This window comes from Onychomys torridus, chromosome 17 (assembly GCF_903995425.1).
Source record: "Onychomys torridus chromosome 17, mOncTor1.1, whole genome shotgun sequence".
Classification (NCBI taxonomy): domain Eukaryota; kingdom Metazoa; phylum Chordata; class Mammalia; order Rodentia; family Cricetidae; genus Onychomys; species Onychomys torridus.
In genome coordinates, this window is record NC_050459.1 from 16615467 (window position 1) to 16637821 (window position 22355).

At 46.3% G+C, this 22355-nt stretch overlaps 1 protein-coding gene across 3 annotated transcripts in view; it reads right to left on the reverse strand.

Annotated features, from left to right (window-relative positions):
• Atp7b (ATPase copper transporting beta) overlaps positions 1 to 22355 on the reverse strand; it is a 79513-nt gene that overhangs the window by 21858 nt on the left and 35300 nt on the right. For all 3 annotated transcript variants that reach the window (XM_036166835.1, XM_036166836.1, XM_036166833.1), the window contains 4 exons: positions 11977 to 13225; positions 5919 to 6176; positions 4311 to 4474; positions 342 to 503 (listed from right to left, as the gene is read on the reverse strand). In XM_036166835.1, coding sequence (XP_036022728.1) covers positions 342 to 503; positions 4311 to 4474; positions 5919 to 6176; positions 11977 to 13225 — 1833 coding nt within the window. The remainder of the gene's footprint in view (positions 1 to 341; positions 504 to 4310; positions 4475 to 5918; positions 6177 to 11976; positions 13226 to 22355) is intronic.

The following is a 22355-nucleotide window of genomic DNA, read 5'->3' on the forward strand; positions in this document are numbered from 1 at the left end:
TCTTGAGTGTAATATGTGCGCACATGTGTAAGTCAGGGCATTAACAGTTTTGGGGAGTCAGTTCTTGCCGACCATGGGTCCCAGGGATCAAATGAGTTGTCAGGTTTACCCAGAGAGCACTTTCACCTGCTGGGCCCCCTTGCCAGCCGGGCCTCATCTCTTTCTTACCCATTCACTGACAGACACTCTGCTCGGGCACCTGTTAACCTTCTTCAACTAATTAAGCGACCTTACCACGTGTTGGAAAAGTCACTAGCTTTTAGATGACTTTTTAATTCGGCTTAACTGCCTTTCTTCAACGATTTGTAAAAGTGGTCACAAGGTTTACAGGAATTAACTACCTCAATAATCTTGATGATATCCCGTGGACCAATGATTTCAGGATCAAACTTCACATGGGCTTTGTTGGTGGCCAGGGCCACAGAGGCGTAAGTGATACCATTTGTCCTCGTCAGCTTGGACTCTATGTTGTGAACACAGGAAGCGCAGGTCATCCCCATGATCTGCAAGACAAGAGGGCAAAAATCCCAGGACTGAGAGGAGCCTTTCCAATGTACCGCAGGGATCTGAGGGACAGGGAGTTACTTCCTCCTCCACAGTAGGACAGGATCCTACTCCTAAATCCATGTACAAAATCCTATCCCTATCAGCGCCTCAGTGGCTTCAGTGACTTTCCTCCAGTTCCACAATAGGCAGTGGCAATCATTCAGCCAATGGCTGCAGACCAAGGATTGGCGTTTGGCTTTCTAAGAATGAGCTTTGGGAACGACTCTAGATCGTGTTTTCTCATCAGCAACACTGCAGCAATCATTGCATATCAAGTATACGCAAGTGCACCTTTGCACAATCTTTGGAACTCTTCAAGTGTCACTGACATCTGGACCTTTATCTGAACCCTCTGCTCTGGTGCCCCGCTGGCTCCAATGGAGATAATGACAGGGCCACATCGTCAAGAGAACAGGATTTAAACAATGACTAGTGGAGGGGTTAGAATATGGGCGGCTCCTAAAACATGGAGAGGGTGTGGACAGGTGATGGTAAGGATAACCACAGAGGCAAAGATCAAAAGGCACCCTAGCAGGAGATGTTCAGGCAGCCATTAGCAGTCAGGTCTGGCAGGGCACCGGGTGCACAAGGAGGAGGAGGAAAGCCTGAGGCATTGGTTGGACCCACGGCATGAAGGTGTGCACTCAGCTGAAAATGTGGCTACGCTGGCGGCTGGTGCAAAGCGACTGGAAAGGTGATGACCATCAGGACGATGTGATTGGAACTGCACTTCAAAGTGTGCAGCAGTGGAAGATGGTTGTTTGCTTGAACTCTTTGGGGGGGCACCCAGGCAGGGGGAGCAGGATCAGGCCCTGGTCTATGGGCAGGCTTCTGGAATCCGGTGCCTGTGGTGTGGCACCTTGCACTGGCACCTTGCACAGCCTTGGTGCAGTGGGAAGGGGCTTGGACCTGTCTAGGCTCAGTGTGCTGGGCTCTGCTGACTCCCCATGGGAGACCTCAATTTGAGGGATATGGGGATGCGGAGTGTTTGGGAAAGAAGGCTGGGGGTGGGAGGAGGGAGGAGGCAGGGTCTGTGGATAGCATGTGGAGTGAGTAGAAAATTTCTTAATAAAGAAAAATGAGCCGGGTGGTGGTGGTGTTGCACACCTTTAATCCTAGCACTCGGGAGGCAGAGGCAGGTGGACCTTTGTGAGTTTGAGGCCAGCCTGGTCTACAGAGTGAGATCCAGGAAAGGCACAAAACTACACAGAGAAACCCTGTCTCGAAAAACCAAAAAAAAAAAAAAAAAAAAAAGTATGCAGCAGAATTCCAGAACACATGCCCCATGAGCCACGAGAGATCCATTTAGAATTAGGGAGCAAGAAGGGAATTCACCTGTCACTGACACGTTCAACAGTCAGCTCCGCATGGCACCCAAGAACAGGACAAGAAAGGAGGACCATCAGGCAACAGCTCACCTGTGCTCAGCCCTGCACTAACAGACACTTGACAAATCCAAAGGTATTTCACTGGAACACCTAAGCTCTCCTTCATTTTTGCAATAATAATTTATTACACACTTGCAACATGTTAAGGTACTGCCCTTAGGCACTCTATCATTCTCATCACGCCTAGGAGGGAGGCCTCTAACCTAAGTGCTGACAGGCTTACTAACTTGTGCATTGTCTCACACCAGTGAGGGGTAGTGCTGAGGCCTGAACCCTGAAAACCTGGCTCCAGTGTCTACACCGAGCAGCTGCGGTCTGCACAGTGAGGCAAGTTGCTGGAGACCAGGCTAACAAATGTCCCAGCAGCGACAGGGCAAGAATTTTAACTATGGCACCTCTGCCATCCCCTTGTGTCCTGTGACCCTGAAAAACATATCTAAAGTGTGACATGGCACTGCCAGACATAAGTGAGACATATCAGATGGCCTAGACTACAAATTAAGTGCAAAGTTCTAGGTTGGGGTATAATTCAGAGGCAGAGCACACGCCTACCCTGTGCAAACAAATAAACAGATACAGAAGTTCACACAGAATGTACAACTGGTACGGTGGCATAGACCTTTAATCCCAGCACTTGGGAGGCAGAAGCAGGCGGATCTCTGTGCATTTGAATCTAGCCTAGTCTACACAGCAAGTTCCAGGCCAGCCAGAACTAAATAGTGAGACCCTGTTTTAAAAAGCAAACAAACAAAAAACCCCACCAGCCATGGCTGCATAGTGAGACCCTGTTTAAAGGGTACGAGGGCTAGCTTAAGGAAAGAAGGCCACAGCAAAGCACATTGCTTAAAAGGGTTTTCACTTTTTCCGGTTTCTCTGTATTTATTGACTTGTGTGTTTATGAATGTGGGAACGCACTTTCCAAGGCCTACATGTGGAGGTCAGAGAACAATTGTGGGAGTTGGCTCTCTACTCTCACGATGTAGGTTCTGGGGATCAAACCCAGGTATTAGGCTTGGTAGCAAGCACGCTTAGCCACTGTACCTGTTGCCGGCCATGTTTAGTTATTTACTGTGTGTGTATGCATGCACAGTGTACACGTGTGAGTGGAAAACATAGGTTGACATCAGCTGTCTTCCTTGAGTGCGTTCTACTATTTTTATCAAGGCAGGTATGTCTCTGAACCCAGATCTTGCCAATTCAGCTTTTCTAGCCACAGGGATAGTCTATTTTCTTAACACTGGCATTACAGGAAGTCCTCCAGGCCCATCTGGCTTTGTGTGGGGAACCTGAACTCTGGTCCTCAGGAATGCATAGTAAAATGCAATATTATTCCTGAGTCGTCTCCCAGTTGTCTCTGGATTTAGGTTTTCTGTGTAGTGTCTCAGTGGGGCCAAGGTATCTACTATGTGTGATGAGTCCTGCAGGATTGCATCAGGGTTCCTCTCCATCTTGTGATGCCTGCTGTAACCAGTAAATATTAACTCTGCCCTTTAGCACACAACCCCAGGAACCAGCACGAAGGGTAGGCCTCTTCAGGGAATACCACTTATCAGGAGCTCAATGTACCTCACGTCCTCCATATTTTTTCTTCAAACATTTACTTACCATTAATGGCAGAAACAAATTACATAAGGAAGCAAGGGCCCCACTTACCTCAGTAAAACAATATTACTCAATTTTGGAGGGTGGGGTGGTCTTTACATCTCCCTTTGTTTACACGAAAGCATTTTCTACAAACATGCTTTGAACAGAGGATACAGCAAAGACCAGAATTAGCTATGGTTTTCAATAACTTATTGACGCACAGCTATAATAGCAGATGCACAGAAAAACACTGTGGGAACAACCACTCCCTTAGGAATTTACCTCCTACTGTTTTAGGACTCTTGGTCACTCATCTTGTAGACACTGGTATGCCTACAAGTCCTCTCCATCCTTGTATTGTTTCATTTTGGGGGAACTGGGATGGAATCCGAGGTCTTAAGCATCCTAGGCCAAGGTCTACCTACTCCAGCCCTTGATATGTCATTGAATGGAGCTCACTACTCCGAGGACTTAGGTTTCTGTCTAGAAATACCTGCTGGTAGTTGAGCTTTAGACTTGAAGGACTGTGTCCCAATGAGCCTCCCAGTTTACCATACTTACCACAGCCCACCACTCATGCCTTCTCATCTCTAAACTCTTATGCTCACCATGTCTCCCTCTTGACCCTGGTTATACCCAGCAGAATAGCCTGCTCTCACTCCTTCCCAAACTAAACAGATCAAACAAAGCATACAGCCCAGCAGCCGGCAAGTATAAGGACAACATCTGTCATAAACTCACCCCTTCCCCCTCCACAGCCAGCACTCCCTAGGTGAGAGCCATAGTACTTACAATCAATTCGATGTCACCTTCAGAGGCTGTGTTGTCCTCCATGATTGTTGCTTCAAAGCCCAGGTTCTGGATGAGCTGAGCTATTCTGGGCGGTTGGATGACCTCTGGATTATACTTGACCTCTGCCTTTCCCGACATCAAGGCAACCAACACAGAGAGAATACCTGGAACCATCGGGTCACAGCTGAGGCTGGGCATGGCAACTGGGCTGCCACTGTTGTCAGCACGGTTTAACCAAGAAAAGCAACCCCCTGAAAATCCTCTAGAGTGCTAGCTCTCAAAATTGGCTAGGCATGAGCATCACTTGGGGAGCCGTGAATAACTTTGATGCCTACTAACACACCAGGCAACTCAGTATCTCCCAGTAAGTACCAATGTCATTTTAAAAAGGTTTTTCAGGTGATTCTAACTTACATTCAGGTTAGTGAGCTACTGTTCCAGAACAATGTGTCTCAAACACTAATGGCCATCTGAGGACCTTGTTAAATCTGACTCTGATTTGGTGGGTCTGAGATTCCAATGCCCACACAGCCCCTGGGCATGCCAAGCCTTTAGAAGGCCCACTGTTACATGTGCATCGAAGCAAGGGATACAGCTGCAGGGGTCACAGCCATGTCATGGGAAGGGCATACTCTCCTTTCCCTTTCTGGCATACAAGGGGAAAAATAAAGATTTTCAAAAACGGTTTTATTTATTACTCTTTTCAAATTTTCAAGGATTTCCAAAAGTGAAACATGAAAAACCTAAAAACCATACAGCTAATATTATTGAATTAGTTTAAGGAGAAGAAAGAGTCATGTTCTAATAAAGGAACGGTGGGATAGGTTTTAGAAAATACACCATAAAAGATAGAAGAAAGAAGTTAAAGTCAGGCACAGAAACATAAGGTCTACGAAATTATATTTTAACTCATCTGCAACCAGACCACTGTTGATAAAGGTCCTCCTGCAATACACCCCCATTTAGGATGATGACCCCAGAGCTGCAGTAATTTTAAAGAGTGATCAGGAGGCTGGGAAACAGGACATCCTAAATTAAGACTAAAAGGGCCAGGAGTCAAAGCAGAAAGTCTCATGCAGCACAGGGTTGACTCCATTCCAGTGGTACAGTGGTAGAGTCTCAATCAAAGTATTCCCAGACAAAAACAAGAGCAAGATTATTGTTGCACTTTCAGGTAAGGAGCAATATTATCAACATCCTGGGGTTGGCAAACCCACCAGACACACTATTTATAGCCTCGGTCATCAACAGCACAGGGTATCCAAAACTGGAAATTTTAATCATGGGCTAGTGTTTTCTAGAGAAGAACTGATGGGATGTGGGTGGGAGACTGAATAATACCGGGAAGAGCTAATTGAGAAGAAATCTTCCCATAGAACATACCACGATCTTCTGACTAGACTTTCATGGCTAATGTACTCAGAGATACTCTTTGTGACAAAATGCTTAAGGGACAGAATGCCAACCACACAGGGATATTAGACAAACATCTGCATTATCATGTGATAGGCTTGCTGCCAGACTGTCTGGGTTACTGATAAATACAGTCCATGGGAAGTTGATACGAAGTACTTCCAAGTTCAACATGGCCGCAGGCCTCTCTCTTACCGGCATGTCTCTGAAGACTCCTTTCTATGTTGGACACACAGGACGCACAGGTCATGCCTTTAATGTGTACAAAGCACTTCTGTGATGCTGCTGTTGCCGGGGATGGTGGGGTATCTGATGAGTGGCCGGGATCATGGTGTGTGGGGTCCCCTCCAGTGTTGGAAGCCATGTTCTGTGCAGACACTGGTGGACCACCCATGCTGTGTGGCACAGATTTACCAGAGCTGAGGTTTCTGACAGGGCTGATGGGAAGGTTTTCTATAATAAAATGTGAGAAATAACTAGAAAGCAATTTTGCTTGTTACAACAGGAGTTTCAAACGTCACAATATTCAGATTAAAGCTCCTAGAGACGTGGCATGGGGACCGGTATTTCCAACACTGCCTCTCCCTCCTGTATCTTTTAGCTATCTCTGTCAGTGACAAGCATTGCCAATGTGTCCTCCAAGCCTGTGCTTTGTGTTGTCATCGTTCTGATGATGCCTTTTGGTAAACAAAGTTCATATGTTAATGAAAATCAACCTTCGCAAATGCTTACTTCTTTTAATAGATTCTATCCCAACTTGGCAAACATATTCATGCAATTTTCCTCTAAAAGCCCCAGAAAGTTTCTCTGTGCATACATGTGATCTGTAAGTGGGTGGGGGGAGGGTGCACATGTAAGTGGATATACATGCATGTGGAAGACAGAGGTTGACATCACATGACTACATATGTGTGTAGGGGGGTTACATGTGGGCATAAATACATGAGGAGGATGCAGGTTGATATCACATGTCTACACATGCATGTGGGGGGGGCACATGTGGGGATATGGAGGATAGACGTTGACATCACGTGTCTTCTTTGATTATTCTTCACTTTATTTACCAAAGTAGCATCTCTCAGTAAACCCAGAACTAGCTGGAAAGAAATCAGTCTTCTTCCATAGCCTAGAAAGACTACTATCTTCTCCTCAGAGTTCCAGTGGCATGAGATGGGGAGGTAATATATACACAGAGCTGCCTCTTGGCTCCGTAATGTCTATTGATCTTTTCTGTCTACCCATGGACTACTACAGCATTTTCTTTTTCTTTTCTTAAGGTACAACTTACTTAGAATAAGATATACAAGGGGCTGGAGAGATGGTTCAGAGGTTAAGAGCACCGTCTGTTCTTGCAGAGGTCCTGAGTTCAATTCCCAGCAACCACATGGTGGCTCCCAACCATCTGTAATGAGATCTGGTGCCCTCTTCTGTACACATAATAAATAAATTAAAAAATCTTAAAAAAAAAAAAAAAAGAATAAGATATACAAATCTGAAGGGTAAGTACTTCTCCAATTCTAAAGGACGTTAAATTAGCTTCCTGTTGCTACTGTAACTATACATTTCCACAAACTTAGTAGCTTAAAGATCACAAAGTATTATAGTATGCAAATCAGTTACAGAGGTTCCAGGGCTGGAGAGGTGGCTCAGCGGTTAAGAGCACTGCTTGCTCTTCCAAAGGTCCTGAGTTTAATTCCCAGCAACCACATGGAAGCTCACAACCATCTGTAATGAGATCTGGCGCCCTCTTCTGGTCTGCAGGGATACATGCAGGCAAACACTGTATACATAATAAATCTATATAAAAAAAAAAAAAAAAAAAAAAACACACCACTAAGGTCTAAGACCTAGGTTCCAAAGAGGTTCCCAACCCCATTCCCAATATTCAAAATTAACAGTCTCAAATGTCTCATCAATCTAGTCGTTCTTCTGAATGAATCTCACATGTCTGTCAGTACGTGTTGCTCATTTTCGGTGACCTGGTAAATAACCTCCACTGACCTTAGGGTGTAACAGCTCTTCAGCACGCAAGTAGTACATTCATAAGCTCACTGACAATTAAACCTAACTGAAAACTGCCCATAAAGGATGCCCAGTTAAATTTCATTTTTAGATAGATCATTGCCAAACTTCTTTACTGCAAATACCTTCAATGTGAATATATTTATACAAAAGAAATCACTGAGTACTTATCTGAAATTCAGCCAAGTGTTTGCATTTTTATTCACTAGATCCCATACTCTAAGCATCTCTTGGGCTTAGTGACTATAATCCTCATAATTTTACCTAATATAAATTAGTTCTTTTCTTCCTATGTTTGCTCAATCAAGTTCAATTACTTTTAATATGTAGTTCCATGGTCATTTCTCTTTTGCTGTCAATAAAGTGACTGTACCATTGAAAGAGTAAGCCTTACCCAAAACAGTTTATAGTGAACATATTCAATAGTTCTTTGGAGTACAAGATTTACTGTTCTGTTATTATCTTTATTGACTTTGTTTAAACACACACACACTCCACATTCTTTCCAGGGTGTGGAAAACAGAACATTGTGAGAAAACAGAACAGCCCTTGGTACAGAGAACAAAGCACGTGGCCTCTGCATTTCACAGCTGCACCTGCTGGGGTGGGGGCTGTGGCTGGGTACAGAGGGGAGTCGGTGAAGTATCCCAGGAGAGCAGTGGTCAGAGGCCATGCAGTATAGGAACCAAGTGCACTGTAAGTAGCTCAGGGGACCAGCGCAGAACACAAGAGCAGCAGCAGGTTCCAGGCAAAGGGCTCAGTGGCCACTATGTTCTAGCCCAATTTAGAGACCAGGCAGGGAACCAAGGCGTTTCACAATGCCACCACTCACACAACTGTCCCCTCGGCAAATACGCCTGCCGCTATAGTCCCCACTCAGTAGACTGAGGTTGGGATCGCTTAAGTCCCAAGTGTTTGACACTAGCCTGGGCAACAAAAGGGGAGGGGTGGAGGCAGGGATGGAGAAGGGAGGGAGGAACACCAGTACCCTGTTCTTCCTCATCTTAGGCCTCTGGTACATGCTACCCTGTCCCCGCTCTGCATGCCCCGTCTCCTGAAAGTCTCCTCAACCTCCTGACAAAGGCTGGGCTCCTACTTTCCTTGTGTGTAGAGGACTGCTAGCCTCTCTCTAGCTCACTGTGATAGAAGCTGCTCAACTTGGCTTCCACAGCCTCTCAGCTGCCCTCCTCTCCAGCTGCCCTACCCTCCTGCTGCCCTCCTCTCCAGCTGCCCTACCCTCCAGCTGCCCCTCCCCTCCAGCTGCCCTCCCCTCCAGCTGCCCTCCCCTCCAGCTGCCCTCCCCTCCAGCTGTCCTCTTCTCCAGCTGCCCTCCCCTCCAGCTTTCCTCTCCTCCAGCTGCCCTCCCCTCTCCCCTCCAGCTGCCCTCCCCTCCAGCTGCCCTCCCCTCCAGCTGCCTCTCCTCCAGCTGCCCTCCCCGCCAGCTGCCCTCCCCTCCAGCTGTCCTCTCCTCCAGCTGCCCTCCCCTCCAGCTGTCCTCTCCTCCAGCTGCCCTCCCTTCCAGCTGTCCTCCCCTCCAGCTGCCCTCCCCTCCAGCTGTCCTCTTCTCCAGCTGCCCTCCCCTCCAGCTTTCCTCTCCTCCAGCTGCCCTCCCCTCTCCCCTCCAGCTGCCCTCCCCTCCAGCTGCCTCTCCTCCAGCTGCCCTCCAGCTGTCCTCTCCTCCAGCTGCCCTCCCCTCCAGCTGTCCTCTCCTCCAGCTGTCCTCTCCTCCAGCTGCCCTCCCCTCCAGCTGTCCTCTCCTCCAGCTGCCCTCCCCTCCAACTGCCCTCCCCTCCAGCTACCCTCCCCTCTCCCCTCCAGCTGCCCTCCCCTCCAGCTGCCCTCCCCTCCAGCTGCCTCTCCTCCAGCTGCCCTCCCCGCCAGCTGCCCTCCCCGCCAGCTGCCCTCCCCTCCAGCTGTCCTCTCCTCCAGCTGCCCTCCCCTCCAGCTGTCCTCTCCTCCAGCTGCCCTCCCCTCCAGCTGTCCTCCCCTCCAGCTGCCCTCCCCTCCAGCTGTCCTCTTCTCCAGCTGCCCTCCCCTCCAGCTTTCCTCTCCTCCAGCTGCCCTCCCCTCTCCCCTCCAGCTGTCCTCTCCTCCAGCTGCCCTCCCTCTCCTCCAGCTGCCCTCTCCTCCAGCTGCCCTCCCCTCCAGCTGCCCTCCCCTCTCCTCCAGCTGTCCTCTCCTCCAGCTGCCCTCCCTCTCCTCCAGCTGCCCTCTCCTCCAGCTGCCCTCCCCTCTCCTCCAGCTGCCCTCTCCTCCAGCTGCCCTCCCTCTCCTCCAGCTGCCCTCCCCTCTCCTCCAGCTGTCCTCCCCTCTCCCCTCCAGCTGCCCTCCCCTCCAGCTGCCTCTCCTCCAGCTGCCCTCTCCTCCAGTTGCCCTCCCCTCTCCCCTCCAGCTGTCCTCCCCTCTCCCCTCCAGCTGCCCTCCCCTCCTCCCCTCCAGCTGCCCTCCCCTCCAGCTGCCCTCTCCTCCAGTTGCCCTCCCCTCTCCCCTCCAGCTGTCCTCTCCTCCAGCTGCCCTCTCCTCCAGCTGCCCTCCCCTCCAGCTGTCCTCTCCTCCAGCTGCCCTCTGGGAAATGCTACCTGTGTTCTCAACCCTACTTAGTTCATCTCACTCACTTGTCCTCCAGCACTCCCTCACTTCCATCTACATCCCCAGCTCCACACTGTCCTTCAGCAGCAGGGAAGAGTACCTACCGGTACTCTTGGCTCCCCCAGGGCTATTTCCCATCGTGCACAGCCCTCATTCTGACCCATGCCTGGGGGCTCTGACCTCTGACTTCCTGATGTTCTGGGTCAAGAAACAGCCTCTGGTCCTGCTCAGGTCACCCTGCATTCCTCTAAAGCTCCTCCCAAAGCACCGACTCCACTGCCCAAAGCACTTCCGACACTCTCCACTCTCGGGGCCTTCCTTCACTCTCTCCCACTTCCCACCATCCAGTTTCCTGGGAAAAAACCACAGCCTGGACACACACAGATCAAGCAGTAGTTTAACTCTTCCGCAGCCTCCTATCACAAGTAAGCTCTCAGATGGACTTTCTCATACAGCGGCCCCACAGCTAGTGCAGGCCCTGACCACACGGTATGCAGAGGCATACAACTGATGCTACAGTGCTGGGTGGGAAGGAGGAGAAGGGGAGGCTGCCACTCAGGAAGCTCCACCTGATAATGGGCCATCTCAAAATGAGACCCCCTTCTTTGTGAGCCCCGTCACAGCCACCCTTCCATAAAGACTCTAATAGCCATCAAAGAAAGCAGAAAAAGTCATTGTAAAATCCTCCCCTTAATCTCTACTTCAAACAGACAACCTTCTAGTTGCTGCAAGTTTTGAGGTTCTGGGTTTTGAGGCTTTGTTTGGTTTTTGCTTGAAATGGGGACTAATGTAGCTGAGACTAGGATTGAACTTGCCATCTAGTTGAGGGAGCCCTTGTCCCTGATCCTCCTGCCTCCACCATCCCATAAGGTCTGAAATTACAGGAATGCAATGTGCCACAATGCATGGCATTTTGGTTTTTTGTTTGTTTGTTTTAAAGATTTATTTATTATGTATACAGTGTTCTGCCTGCATGTGTCCTTGCAGGCCAGAAGAGGGCACCAGATCTCATTACAGATGGTTGTGAGCCACCATGTGGTTGCTGGGAATTGAACTCAGGATCTCTGGAAGAGCAGTCAGTGCTCTTAACCACTGAGCCATCTCTCCAGCCCGCATTTTGTTTTTTGTTTTTCAAACAGGGTCTTGCTCCATAGCCCAGACTGTCCTTGAACACAAGGCCTACTGCATCAGTTTTTTGTTTGTTTGTTTTGGTGGTCTCTCAGCATCTTAAGTACTGGTTATAGGCACGTGCCATAGGACTAGATAACATTCTATTGCTTTTATTTTGCTTTGTGTAGCAGAGAAATCTCCAGAGAAAGGAACAACTGTTCCTTCAGTAGGAGAAGAGTCTAATGGTCCTACAGTGAAGGTTTCTAGAATGCACACTCAGAATTCTCTCTAGAAAAGGAGCCCAAATCAAGAGTCTATCATTTGAGCGTCGGCTCTGTGAGAGGCAGAACTGGAAATTGCATTGCCACTGTCCTGCTACTAATAATGACAAGTGAGCAGAGCTTAGCAAACCTGGCTATACCCACTGACGTGTGAGGCAGTGACAGGGCCCACCTATTCAACCACCCAAGAACTGCCATGAACCATCAAGAGAGGACCCCAGACATACTTGAAACATGTACCAATGACATACCAAAATTCACTGACGCCTCAAATCCCATGTCTTCTACAGCCACTCGGAGTTCATCTGAGCTAACTATTGCAGGATCATAAAGAACTCTTGCAGTCCCTTCCGCCACAGAGATGGATACTTGCCGTACACCCTTCCGCTGGGATAGCATGCTTTCGATGGGCTGAACGGACGATGGGTCAGTAATGCCAGGGATGGTGAGCACCGCAGTACTGCATGGGCCCTGCTCCTGGTGTCTCTGGGAGGAGCCAGGGGAGGGAAAACTGGAAGACGCACTCTGGGGCTCACCCCCCTCTACCCCATCATCCCCCTCGGCTCCTTCAGGAAGAGAAACTTTAAAGTGCCCAGGTGGCAGTGCCTCAATGGCCTTTTTTAGGAACAAGGGGGTGACACAGGAAGGGTCATACTGAATTTGGGCAGTTTTGTTCTCCAAGGACACTCGAATATTTTGAACCCCTGGGAGTTGGCCTATATTTCCTTCAATATTCGAAATACACGATTTACAGCGCATCCCATCGATTCTCAATTGGAGGGTGGCCATGTGGCTCCCTTGGTGCCCCAGGGTCTCAGAGTTATTGGAATTCTGGTTAAGAGAAACTATTGGTCTCTTTAGGTTAATGCTTTCCAACTTGTCTACATCAATTGGTCCCAGCCTTAGGGGAGCTGTTCTGTTCTTGATGGCAGCTTCAAACCCCATGTCACAGATGTGGTCCCTGAGGTCTTCAGGTTGAATGAGGTAAGGCTGGTATGTGATGACTGCCTCTTGGTTGCTGAGGGAGACTTTGATTCTCACAACCCCTTGTAGTTTCCGGATCTTGCCTTCAATGGAGCCGACACAGGATTGACAGGTCATGCCCTCTACCCGGAGCTTAACCACTGCATCCTGGACTGGGGAGGACCTAGAAGGCCAGGAGGCAGCCTTTCCTTCTGCGGCACTGGCCTCAAAGCCCATATCCTCAATCTGAAGGCAAATCTGCTGCAGGTTCGTGACTGAGGGCACATATTTCACAGTGGCGCTGCCTTGTTCCAGAGAAACCTTAATGTTCACAATGCCTTTCAGACTAGAGATTCTGTCTTCGATGGACTTGACACAAGAATGACAAGTCATGCCCAGGATGCTAACCACGCTGGTGGTGGCTGGGGATGAGCAGCTGCTATCCAGACCCCCTTCATAGCCAACATTGTCAAAGGCAAACCTCTGTTTCATTGCGTGTTCCCAGGGACGTGCAGGCAAGGCACGTTTAGATGAGATCTAAAAGAAAAGGAAAAAAAAACAATTTTATCCTTAAAACTAAGTATTTTTCATAGGGATTCCACACTTGGACTGCCAGTTCCATAAGCACCTACTGCCTGAGGAAAAGTCATGAGCACCTCCCCCAGGCTCCTGAAGATTGACTGTGAGTCCTGTAACTCTGTAGAAGGTCTGCTCCTGGGCTTAGAAATCCTACTTAACCTGAGTTGAGCTGGAACTACTCCTAAAACCCTGTTTGAAGATCAACAGTAAATTGCCTAAAGACCGACTGCTAAGCCCACACAGCTGATAAGCCACCTGACATGTTGTGGTAACCGGAAACAAAGCTGGAAAAACAAGAGAAACAAGATGTTCATAGCAGGCTGCCCAGTACTACACAGCTTGCACTAGGGATCAGCAGGGTGAGCCCACCAGATCTTCCCCCAACAGGCTCCACCCCCAACCCCTAGACCCAGCCTTGGTCCCACAGCCAATGCCCCAGGCCTCATCTGGCCAGATGCCAGATGTGCAGCCCCCAACCTCCAGGCTTCAGCCAGGGCACATACCTGTGCAGCTATCCCCTCCTCCTCCCACCCGATCTCATCCCTCCTGGGCTATATCCAACTTCCAGGCCCAGTCTGGCCCCATATATCTTACACTGGGATTCATCCTGGTGAGTTTACCAGCTGCGCCCTTCCACACGCCTTCCTCAATCCCCAGATCTAACCCACATCCAAATCTACTGCTGCTTCCTAGTCTGGTCCCAGCCTACTCCACCCCCAACCCCCAGACTTGGACTAGAATACACATCCTGTGCACCAGTCCACCCCCTGTGCCCAACCGACCTAATCCCACCCACACCATATTTAAACTTTAAGCCGAACCCAGCCCAAACATCCTGTGCTGTGTCCCAGCATACTATGTCCATATCAGACCCAGAACTAACAAAAGAAGTCCACATGCCCAGGTCTCATGACAAAAACACAAATATGAAGAATCAATACAGTATTCCAGCCGCCCCCAAATCCACCAGTCCTACAGAAATGTTCTCCAGTGAGGATTACCTAGATGAACTGCAAGACACAGAATTTAAAATAAGTATAAACTTCAAAGAATTCAAAGCTCACCCCCAGGGACCCACTTCTTCCAACAAGCCATACCCACTAATCTTCCCAAACAGTTCCACCAACTCCAGACCAAGCATTCAAATATATGAGTCTATGGGGGGAGGGAGGTCATTCTCATTTCAAATCACTACAAAGATGGAACTAAAAATCTCAATATCTCAACCAGAAAACTCAAGGGAAGCCTTACAAGTAGAATGGACCAAATAGAATATAAAATATCAAGGTTTGAAGATAAAGTAGAGGATTAAGATTGACTGACCACACAAGCAAAGAATATGAAGAAAAAATAAATAAATAAAGGGAAGGAACATGCAAGACACTATGAAAAGACTAAACCTTCAAAACAGTCACAAGTGAAGGAGAAGAATCTCGGGCCTATGGTATAGCCCCTATCTTCACAAAGATCTTTGAAGAAAACTTCCCCAAACTAAGGAAAGACACACCCACTAATACAGATACAAGAAGTACATACATAAAACACTAAATAGACAAGCCCCCAAAAGAAAATCTCCACAGCATAACACTAAGTATGCAGAACAAGGAAAATGGAGGAGAAAAAAACACATGTCATATGTTAAGGAAAAGCCATCAGAATAAGAGCTTATTTCTCAATGCAAACTTTGAAAGCCAAGAACTGCCCAGAGCAATGTATTACAAGTTCTAAAAGCCCACAACTGCCAGCCTAGACTACTATACCCAGCAAAACTATCTGCCACAGTTGAAGGAAAAGGGAAGCTTGCCGTGCTACAAACAGACTGAAAGAATTCACACCCAGCAGGCCAAGCCTACACAATATAAGGAAAGCACCACTGAAGACAGGAGAGGGGAATGAGCACAGCCAAGAGTGTGGAGGAAGAAAACAAAGGAAGCTGTAATTACCAAAACACAAGAAGCACAAATTAATGACTTAGTCACACACCTCAAGAATTTGGAAAAACAAGAAGAAATCAAGTCCACACCTGGTTGATTTTAAGAAATACTAAAAATGGAAGCAAGTATCAAAGAAATAGAAAACAAAGAAACTAATACAAAGTGTTTACAATGTAGGAGCTGGTTCTTTGAGAAGATAAACAAGATTGACAGATGGCTGGCCCAACTAACCCAAAAGAAAGAAATTATGACCCAAATTAACACTCAGAAATGAACAAGGAAACATCACAACAAAGATCAAAGAAATTCTGAATATTATACAGACACATTAAAGGAGAAAAAAACTGTACTCCTTTAATGGAGTTGGAAAACATAAAAGAATGAATTTCTAGATTCATCCAAACCACCAAAGTTAAACCAGAAAAGATCAATAACCTAAATAGATGCAGAGCAAATAAGGAGATTGAAACAATCATAAAAATACTTATGATTTAAGGACACCCCCACCCCCACCCCTCACCCATGAAAAGGCCATCAGCTGAGCCTACAGTTCCAGAAAGGCAGCTATTTGGGGACTGCAGGACAGGAGTTGATCCCAGACTCCTGGTGACTGCAGTATAGAGTGGAGCTGACCCCAGACTCCTGGAGACTGCAGGATAGAGTGGAGCTGACCCCAGACTCCTGAAGACTGAAGGATAGAGCAGCCCTTCTGACTTCTGGTCATGGCAAATCAGCCAACATACCTTGCAAGTTTTAAAAACAGCTTATCTAGAAAAACAGCCAACTTCCCCATTTTGCCCTTAAAGAAACCCCACCCACCTCTTCTATCCCTAGGTGTAAAACACCAGTGTGAAGCATGAAATCTGCATTTTCTCAAACTCTGGTCACTGTGTGGCTAAGTCCTGCACCCTGACCATGATGTAGCCAGATCTGGGACACCAACTCTTAGATTAGGTAAAGCTGCTCTGGCTACTGAGATCATCTATATTTTCATCCTGTATTTCTTCCTACAAGTTTAATTCTTACATTTATTGGTGTGGAAACCAAGGAAGGGCTTCCTAGAAGGGGGGGGGGGGGGGGGGGTTCCAGTCCCAGCAGGCCTCCTCTTCACCAGGCTTCTATGCTATCCTCTATCCTGTTTTTCATCTTTCCTTAGTCTTCCTAGAGCCAATCAGCTTGGAGTCCACAACAGTAAAGCTTACCTCATCTGGGGCCACATGAACAGAGCAGGTCTTTAGTCTTTACTGGCAGGCATGGTAAACTCATTCTTTCTCTTATCCTCTAACCCAAGATCTTTGCCTGTGCTGGACCTACACTCAACACCATCCATTCTCCTGCTCAGTGTGTAAGGGCCCAATCAAGTTACCGTGGCATCGGGAACTCAGACTCATTTCATTTCAGACCCCAGGAGTGTGTCATTATTCTTAAAAACTCTCAAGAACTTCATTCCAGTGAAATATCCAACTCTGGGGAACAATCCAGAGTAGCCCTGCCCCATTTCGGCCTACAATGTGGGCAATAACCCTCTATACCCAAATACAGCCCTTTGGCTTACCTTCTAAAATTTTTCAAACAAATGGGCCTCAGATTGTATCTTCATGTCCCCTGCTTCACTCAGTTTTCTATTCGGATCTGGCCTCAATTTCCACTTGATAACCAAAACCCCTGGCCTGAATTGGGTACATTTGGCTCCACAATATTCTTTACAGCCCTTCGAGTTCTGACTGGTAGGCCACCCTGCTCCTTGAACCCTCTCTGCCTGGAGACACCAAGCCTCTGTGACCCACGCAGGAATCACCCTATTCCACAACAAAGATGCATATCCCCTCACCACACACCTTTAATTCATGATCTTCCTCTTCCTGCTACAAAAAGGGGGAGGGGGGACATCTGTATCTTTTCTTTTCTGTATTCATTTCTTCAATTGTGGCCTTCTCACAAGCATATTGATCTCCTGAGCTACACAGCCTTTCTCTCCTCCTCTTCCCATATTCACAGAATCCACTCCCACCTCATAGACCTCGATATCTCCTTGCATTTATTCATGTTCAACCCTCAACCTACAACTTTACTCTCTAGTGTCTCCTTGGCTCCACTAACTTCCTGTTCTCATTCCTGTATTTTGAAAGTGGACCCCGCCCTATACTCCTTTCAGCAAACATGTACTAGTTTGAATAAGAATACCCCTCATGGGTTCATACATTTGAATGCCTGGCTACCAGGGAGTGGTACTACTTGTGAGGTATTAGGAGGTGTGGCCTTGTTGGAGGAAGTGTGTCACTGAGTGTGGGCTTTGGGGTTTCAAAAGCCCAACCCAGTCCCAGTCTTTCTCGTCCTGATGCCTGTGGATCCAGATGTAAAACTTTCAGCTAGTTCTCCAGTACCATGTCTGCCTACATGCTGCCATATTCCCCACCATGACGATAATGAACAAAAACCTCTAAAACTGTAAGCTGGCCCCAATTAAATTCTTCCTTTTATAAGAGTTGGCCTGGTCATGGTGTCTCCTCACAGCAATAGAACAGACTATGACAGAAGTTGGTATATTGCTGTGACAGATTTACCATGCTGTTTGTTGTCAGAATATAGACTTTAGATTAGGAAAGAAGTTGAATGCTTTAAGTGGGGTTTAATGGGCCATACTAGTAGGGATGTGAAAGACTACCCAGCTCAAGAGGTTTCAGAGGATAAGAATATTAGTAAGTGGCCTAGAGACTATCCTTGTGATATACTGGAAAAGAATGTGGCTGCTTTTTACCCTTGTCCAAAATACCTGCCTGTAACTAAACTAAATTAGAGAGTTTTGGGTTAATGGCTTTGGCAGAGGAGGTTTCAAGATAACCTAGTATTGACTATCTCATGGTTATTAGTGGCCACTCTTATGCATATCTACAACAAAAAAGAGCAAGCTGAGCAAGGAAAACTACAAATGTAGAATTTGAAGAGAAAGGGAGTACCGGGGTGTTTAATGGAGTTAAGTCCAGCGCTCAAGGAGAGAAAGGTTTCAAGAGAGTCTGATGATAAATGGAGTAAAGGGTGGTGACCTTAGGGCAAGACCCCACCCAGCTAAGCTTCCAATACAGGAGAAGGAATTAAAGAAGAGCTTAAATGCCCAAGGAAACCATCAAAAATAGAAATCTGGTGCAAATGTACTTGAACAAGGGGTTTATGTTCCAGCCCTAGCAAGAAGCAGAACTCTGGAGCTGGGAATTTAGCTCAGTGGTAGAGCACTTGCCTAGCAAGCGCAAGGAACTGGGTTCAATCCTCAGCTCTGAAATAAAGGAAGGAAGGAAGGAAGGAAGGAAGGAAGGAAGGAAGGAAGGAAGGAAGGAAAGAAGGAAGGAAGAGCTTTGGCCATGTAGTTCTGGTTTTAGAGTAATGGATATAAGAAGGGGGTTTGGCACCTCCCTCCACAGCTAAGGAAAGCCACTTAGACCGGTGGGTGTCAGGGGTGTCCCTGCATGGAGGCCCAGAGAGCCCACTGTGAGAAGCTGTGAAAGTGAAGTCTGAATTGCCTTAGAAACTCCAAGACACTGGAAATGGCAGAGTTATGGAATACCTGCCAAAAAAAAAAAGCTGCAGACTGTGTGTGGAACCAGCCCAAGAGAAAGAAGCATGTTGCAGTCAACATAGCTGAGTTGGAGATGTGAAGAGAATCTCATCAGACATGGAGATTCGGAGTTTGGAGTTTGCCCAACTGGTTTTCAGACTTGCTTTGGTCCAGTGTTTTTCTTCACTATGCTCCCTTTTCTCCCTTTTGGAATAGCAATGCATAATCTATCTATCTGGTTGTATGTTAGAAGTATATGACCTGCTTTTTAATTTTTATTTTACAGGGGGTTACAGTTAAGAGATGACCATGAGTCTGAGAAGACTTTGAACTTAGGGCTTTTAAACAGTATTGAGATTGTGATAGATTATGGGGACTTTTTGGAGTGAATGCATTTTTACATTATAATATGTCTACAAACTGTAATGTGGTGGTTTGAATAAGAATGGCCTCCATAGGCTCATATATTTGGAATACTTGATCATCAGGGAGTGGCACTACTTAGGGATTAGGAGGTGTGGCCTTATTGAAGTGGCTGTGGCCTTTTAGGAGGAAGTGTATCTCTGGGTAAGCTTTGGGGCTTCAAAAGTCCAAGCCAGTCCTAGCATCTCTTTATTCCTGCTGCCTGCAGACCCAAATGTAGGACTCTCAGCTCCTTCTCCAACACCATGTCTGCTTGCATGCTGCCATGCTCCCTGCCATGATGATAATGGACTAAACCTCTGAAAATGTAAGTAAGCCCCAAATAAAAAATGATTTCTCTCAAAAGAGTTGGCCCAGCCATGGTGTCTCTTCACAGCAAAAGAACACCAAGACAATGAACAACACCTGACAAGATGCATTAGATGCATCTAGTTCTTAGATGGATGCTCCTCTAAAGGGCACAAATGAGCTGGTTATGCTTTTATACAACCCATAGATCCAAGCCAGGCAGTGGTGGCTCACACCTTTAATTCCAGCACTTGGGAGACAAAGGCAGGTGGATCTCTGTGAGTTCGAGGTCTGTTGGGTCTACAGAGCAAGTTCCAGGACAGCCAGAGCTACAAAGAGAACCCCTGTCTTGAAAAACTAAATAAATAAATAAACCAACAAAAAAACAATCCATAGCTCCAAATACACAAAGCCATGTGTTATAGCATATCACTCATACCCCATCCCCAACTTCCTAACAGGCTGAACTCATAGCCCTCACTACAGCTCTCCTACTGGCTAAATATACCATAATCAACCTATACACAGACTCTAAATATATAAGCAATATCAGATACTCTGATACAGACATCTTGTGGGAATGAGGCTTCCTCACCCAATGTAACACTCTAATTTAAAATGGCACTTTTATACACAAATTCTTACAAGCAGCCTAGAAGTCAATACCAGACTATAGCATTCACTTCAGGGGACATCAGCCAAATTCTGAATGTCTTCACCACTAATTGTTTGGCTTACAAATATGTTAAACAATCCCCCACACACTCACCCATCCAAAAACTAATACTCTTCCCCCACTACTCCAGCAGAGCAAAACAAAATCACTTCACAAGATGGCTACTGGGATGGGTCATGGGGCTATTAAAATCAACTGCTATCTTACTTACCCAAGACTCTCAAACAGAACACCGTTTCAGCTCTAAATAATCTCCTCCAGCACTCACTCAGTTCCTGCGAACATGGGATTACCTATCCCACAGGACAAACAACTGTTGTAATAGGTCTCCTCTGTTTGCAAAAACCAGTCAAACCACTAACCCCAACTCTGCCTTTCCCAACCCATCAGGTAGGCTGGGCTCTCAGCTTCTGGCTGACAGGTAGATTTAACTTAAATGCCTCTGTCTAGAAAGTACAGATTATCTTCTTGTTCTACTAGACACATTTACAGGATAATGGTGAAACCATTCCCCACCACCAACCCACCAACAAAAATGTCACTACAGTTCCAAGAGTCACCACCACAGACATCATAATACTCAGTTTGGGCCTCTCCTATTCTCTGTAATAGGCAGTGGCCCCAAATTTATCACCAAATGTCTAACCACATTCTTTAACATCAAATGGAACCTACACATCCCATACCATTCCCAATCCTCTGGCAAAGTAGAACAAATGAACTGTATACTAAAAGAGTCTCTAACAAACGATCCATACGCTTACATTTAGAGTGGACCAAATTTATCACACTGGTCCTCTAAAGGTCTGTTCCCTCCTGCGTAAGTTCATAAGCCCAAGGGCCTTTCAATTTTTAGAAGATAGGTCCCTTGTTAACACTGGGATTGCCAGCTCCCTCCATTCAACACTTGACAAAGCCTTTGGACCAACATGAACCAAACACTCCCACACCCCCTACTCAGCCTAAACCTACATCTTGAGGCTGGACAGTGGATGTATCTCAGTACTCCACACATCCCAAATACCCTACAATGAAAATGGAATGGGCAATTCAAAGTCATACTCACTACCTCCACAGTAGCAAAACTCCAAGGGCTCCCTGCCTGGAAATCAGGAATAAGACAGGGCTGTCCACTATCTCAACTCCTTTTCAATATTGTGCTCAATGCACTTTCTGGAGCAATAAGGCATGAAAGGAAAAATTAAAATATCAATAGAAAATGAATAAGTCAAACTATCATTATATGTAGCTAATATGGCATACAGAAGAAACCCCCAAAATCCCAACAAAAAACTTCTAGAAAAGATAAAAATTTCAGTGAAATGGCAGGATACAAAATCAAAAATAGAGTTATTGTTTAAAAAAGAAAAAGGAGAATACAGATATGAGACAGATCACTGAATCTACCCTGAGAAAAAAGGTAAGGAAATAATAGGATAAATGGGTTATCATTGAATCTACACTAAAAAGAAAAAGGGAAAAATATAAAAATGACAAAAGATAGATTACTGAAGCTATTATGAAAAGAAAAAGAGAATATGGATATGATCAGATAAAAAGGTCAAATATTGGATCTACATTTTAAAAGGAACTACTTGTTTTAAATAGGATAAGTAATGAAAAATTTTTTTGTTTGAGTTTATCAAATGTTACTGGACTGGACATTGTTATATATAATGGAGTTTTTATCTGAATTTGTCAAATGTTAATGGACTAGACATTGTTAATGTAATTCTTGACTATACATATTGTATATACTTATTGGATAGTTTTTTTTGTATTAGTTATAACCTTTTTTAAATTTTAGACAAAAATAGGGGAAATGTGGTGGTATTGTGTTCCCCGAAATAAACTTATCTGGGGTCAGAGAACAGGACAGCCACAATATTAAACATGAGGATAGGCAGTGGTAGCACACGCCTTTAATCCTAGCATTCCAGAGACAGAAATACCTCTGGATCTCTGAGTTCAAGGCCACATTAGAAAGAGCCAGGCATGGTGACACACGCCTTTAATCCCAGAAATCCAGCCTTTAATCCCAGGGAGTGACAGCAGAAAGTAGAAAGATATAAAAGGTATGAAGACCAGAAACTAGAGGCTTTGGGCTGGTTAATCTTTTAGGCTTTGGAGCAGCACAGTTCAGCTGAGATTCATGTGGATGAGGACTCAGAAGCTTCCAGTCTAAGGAAACAAGACCAGCTGAGGAACTGGCAAGGT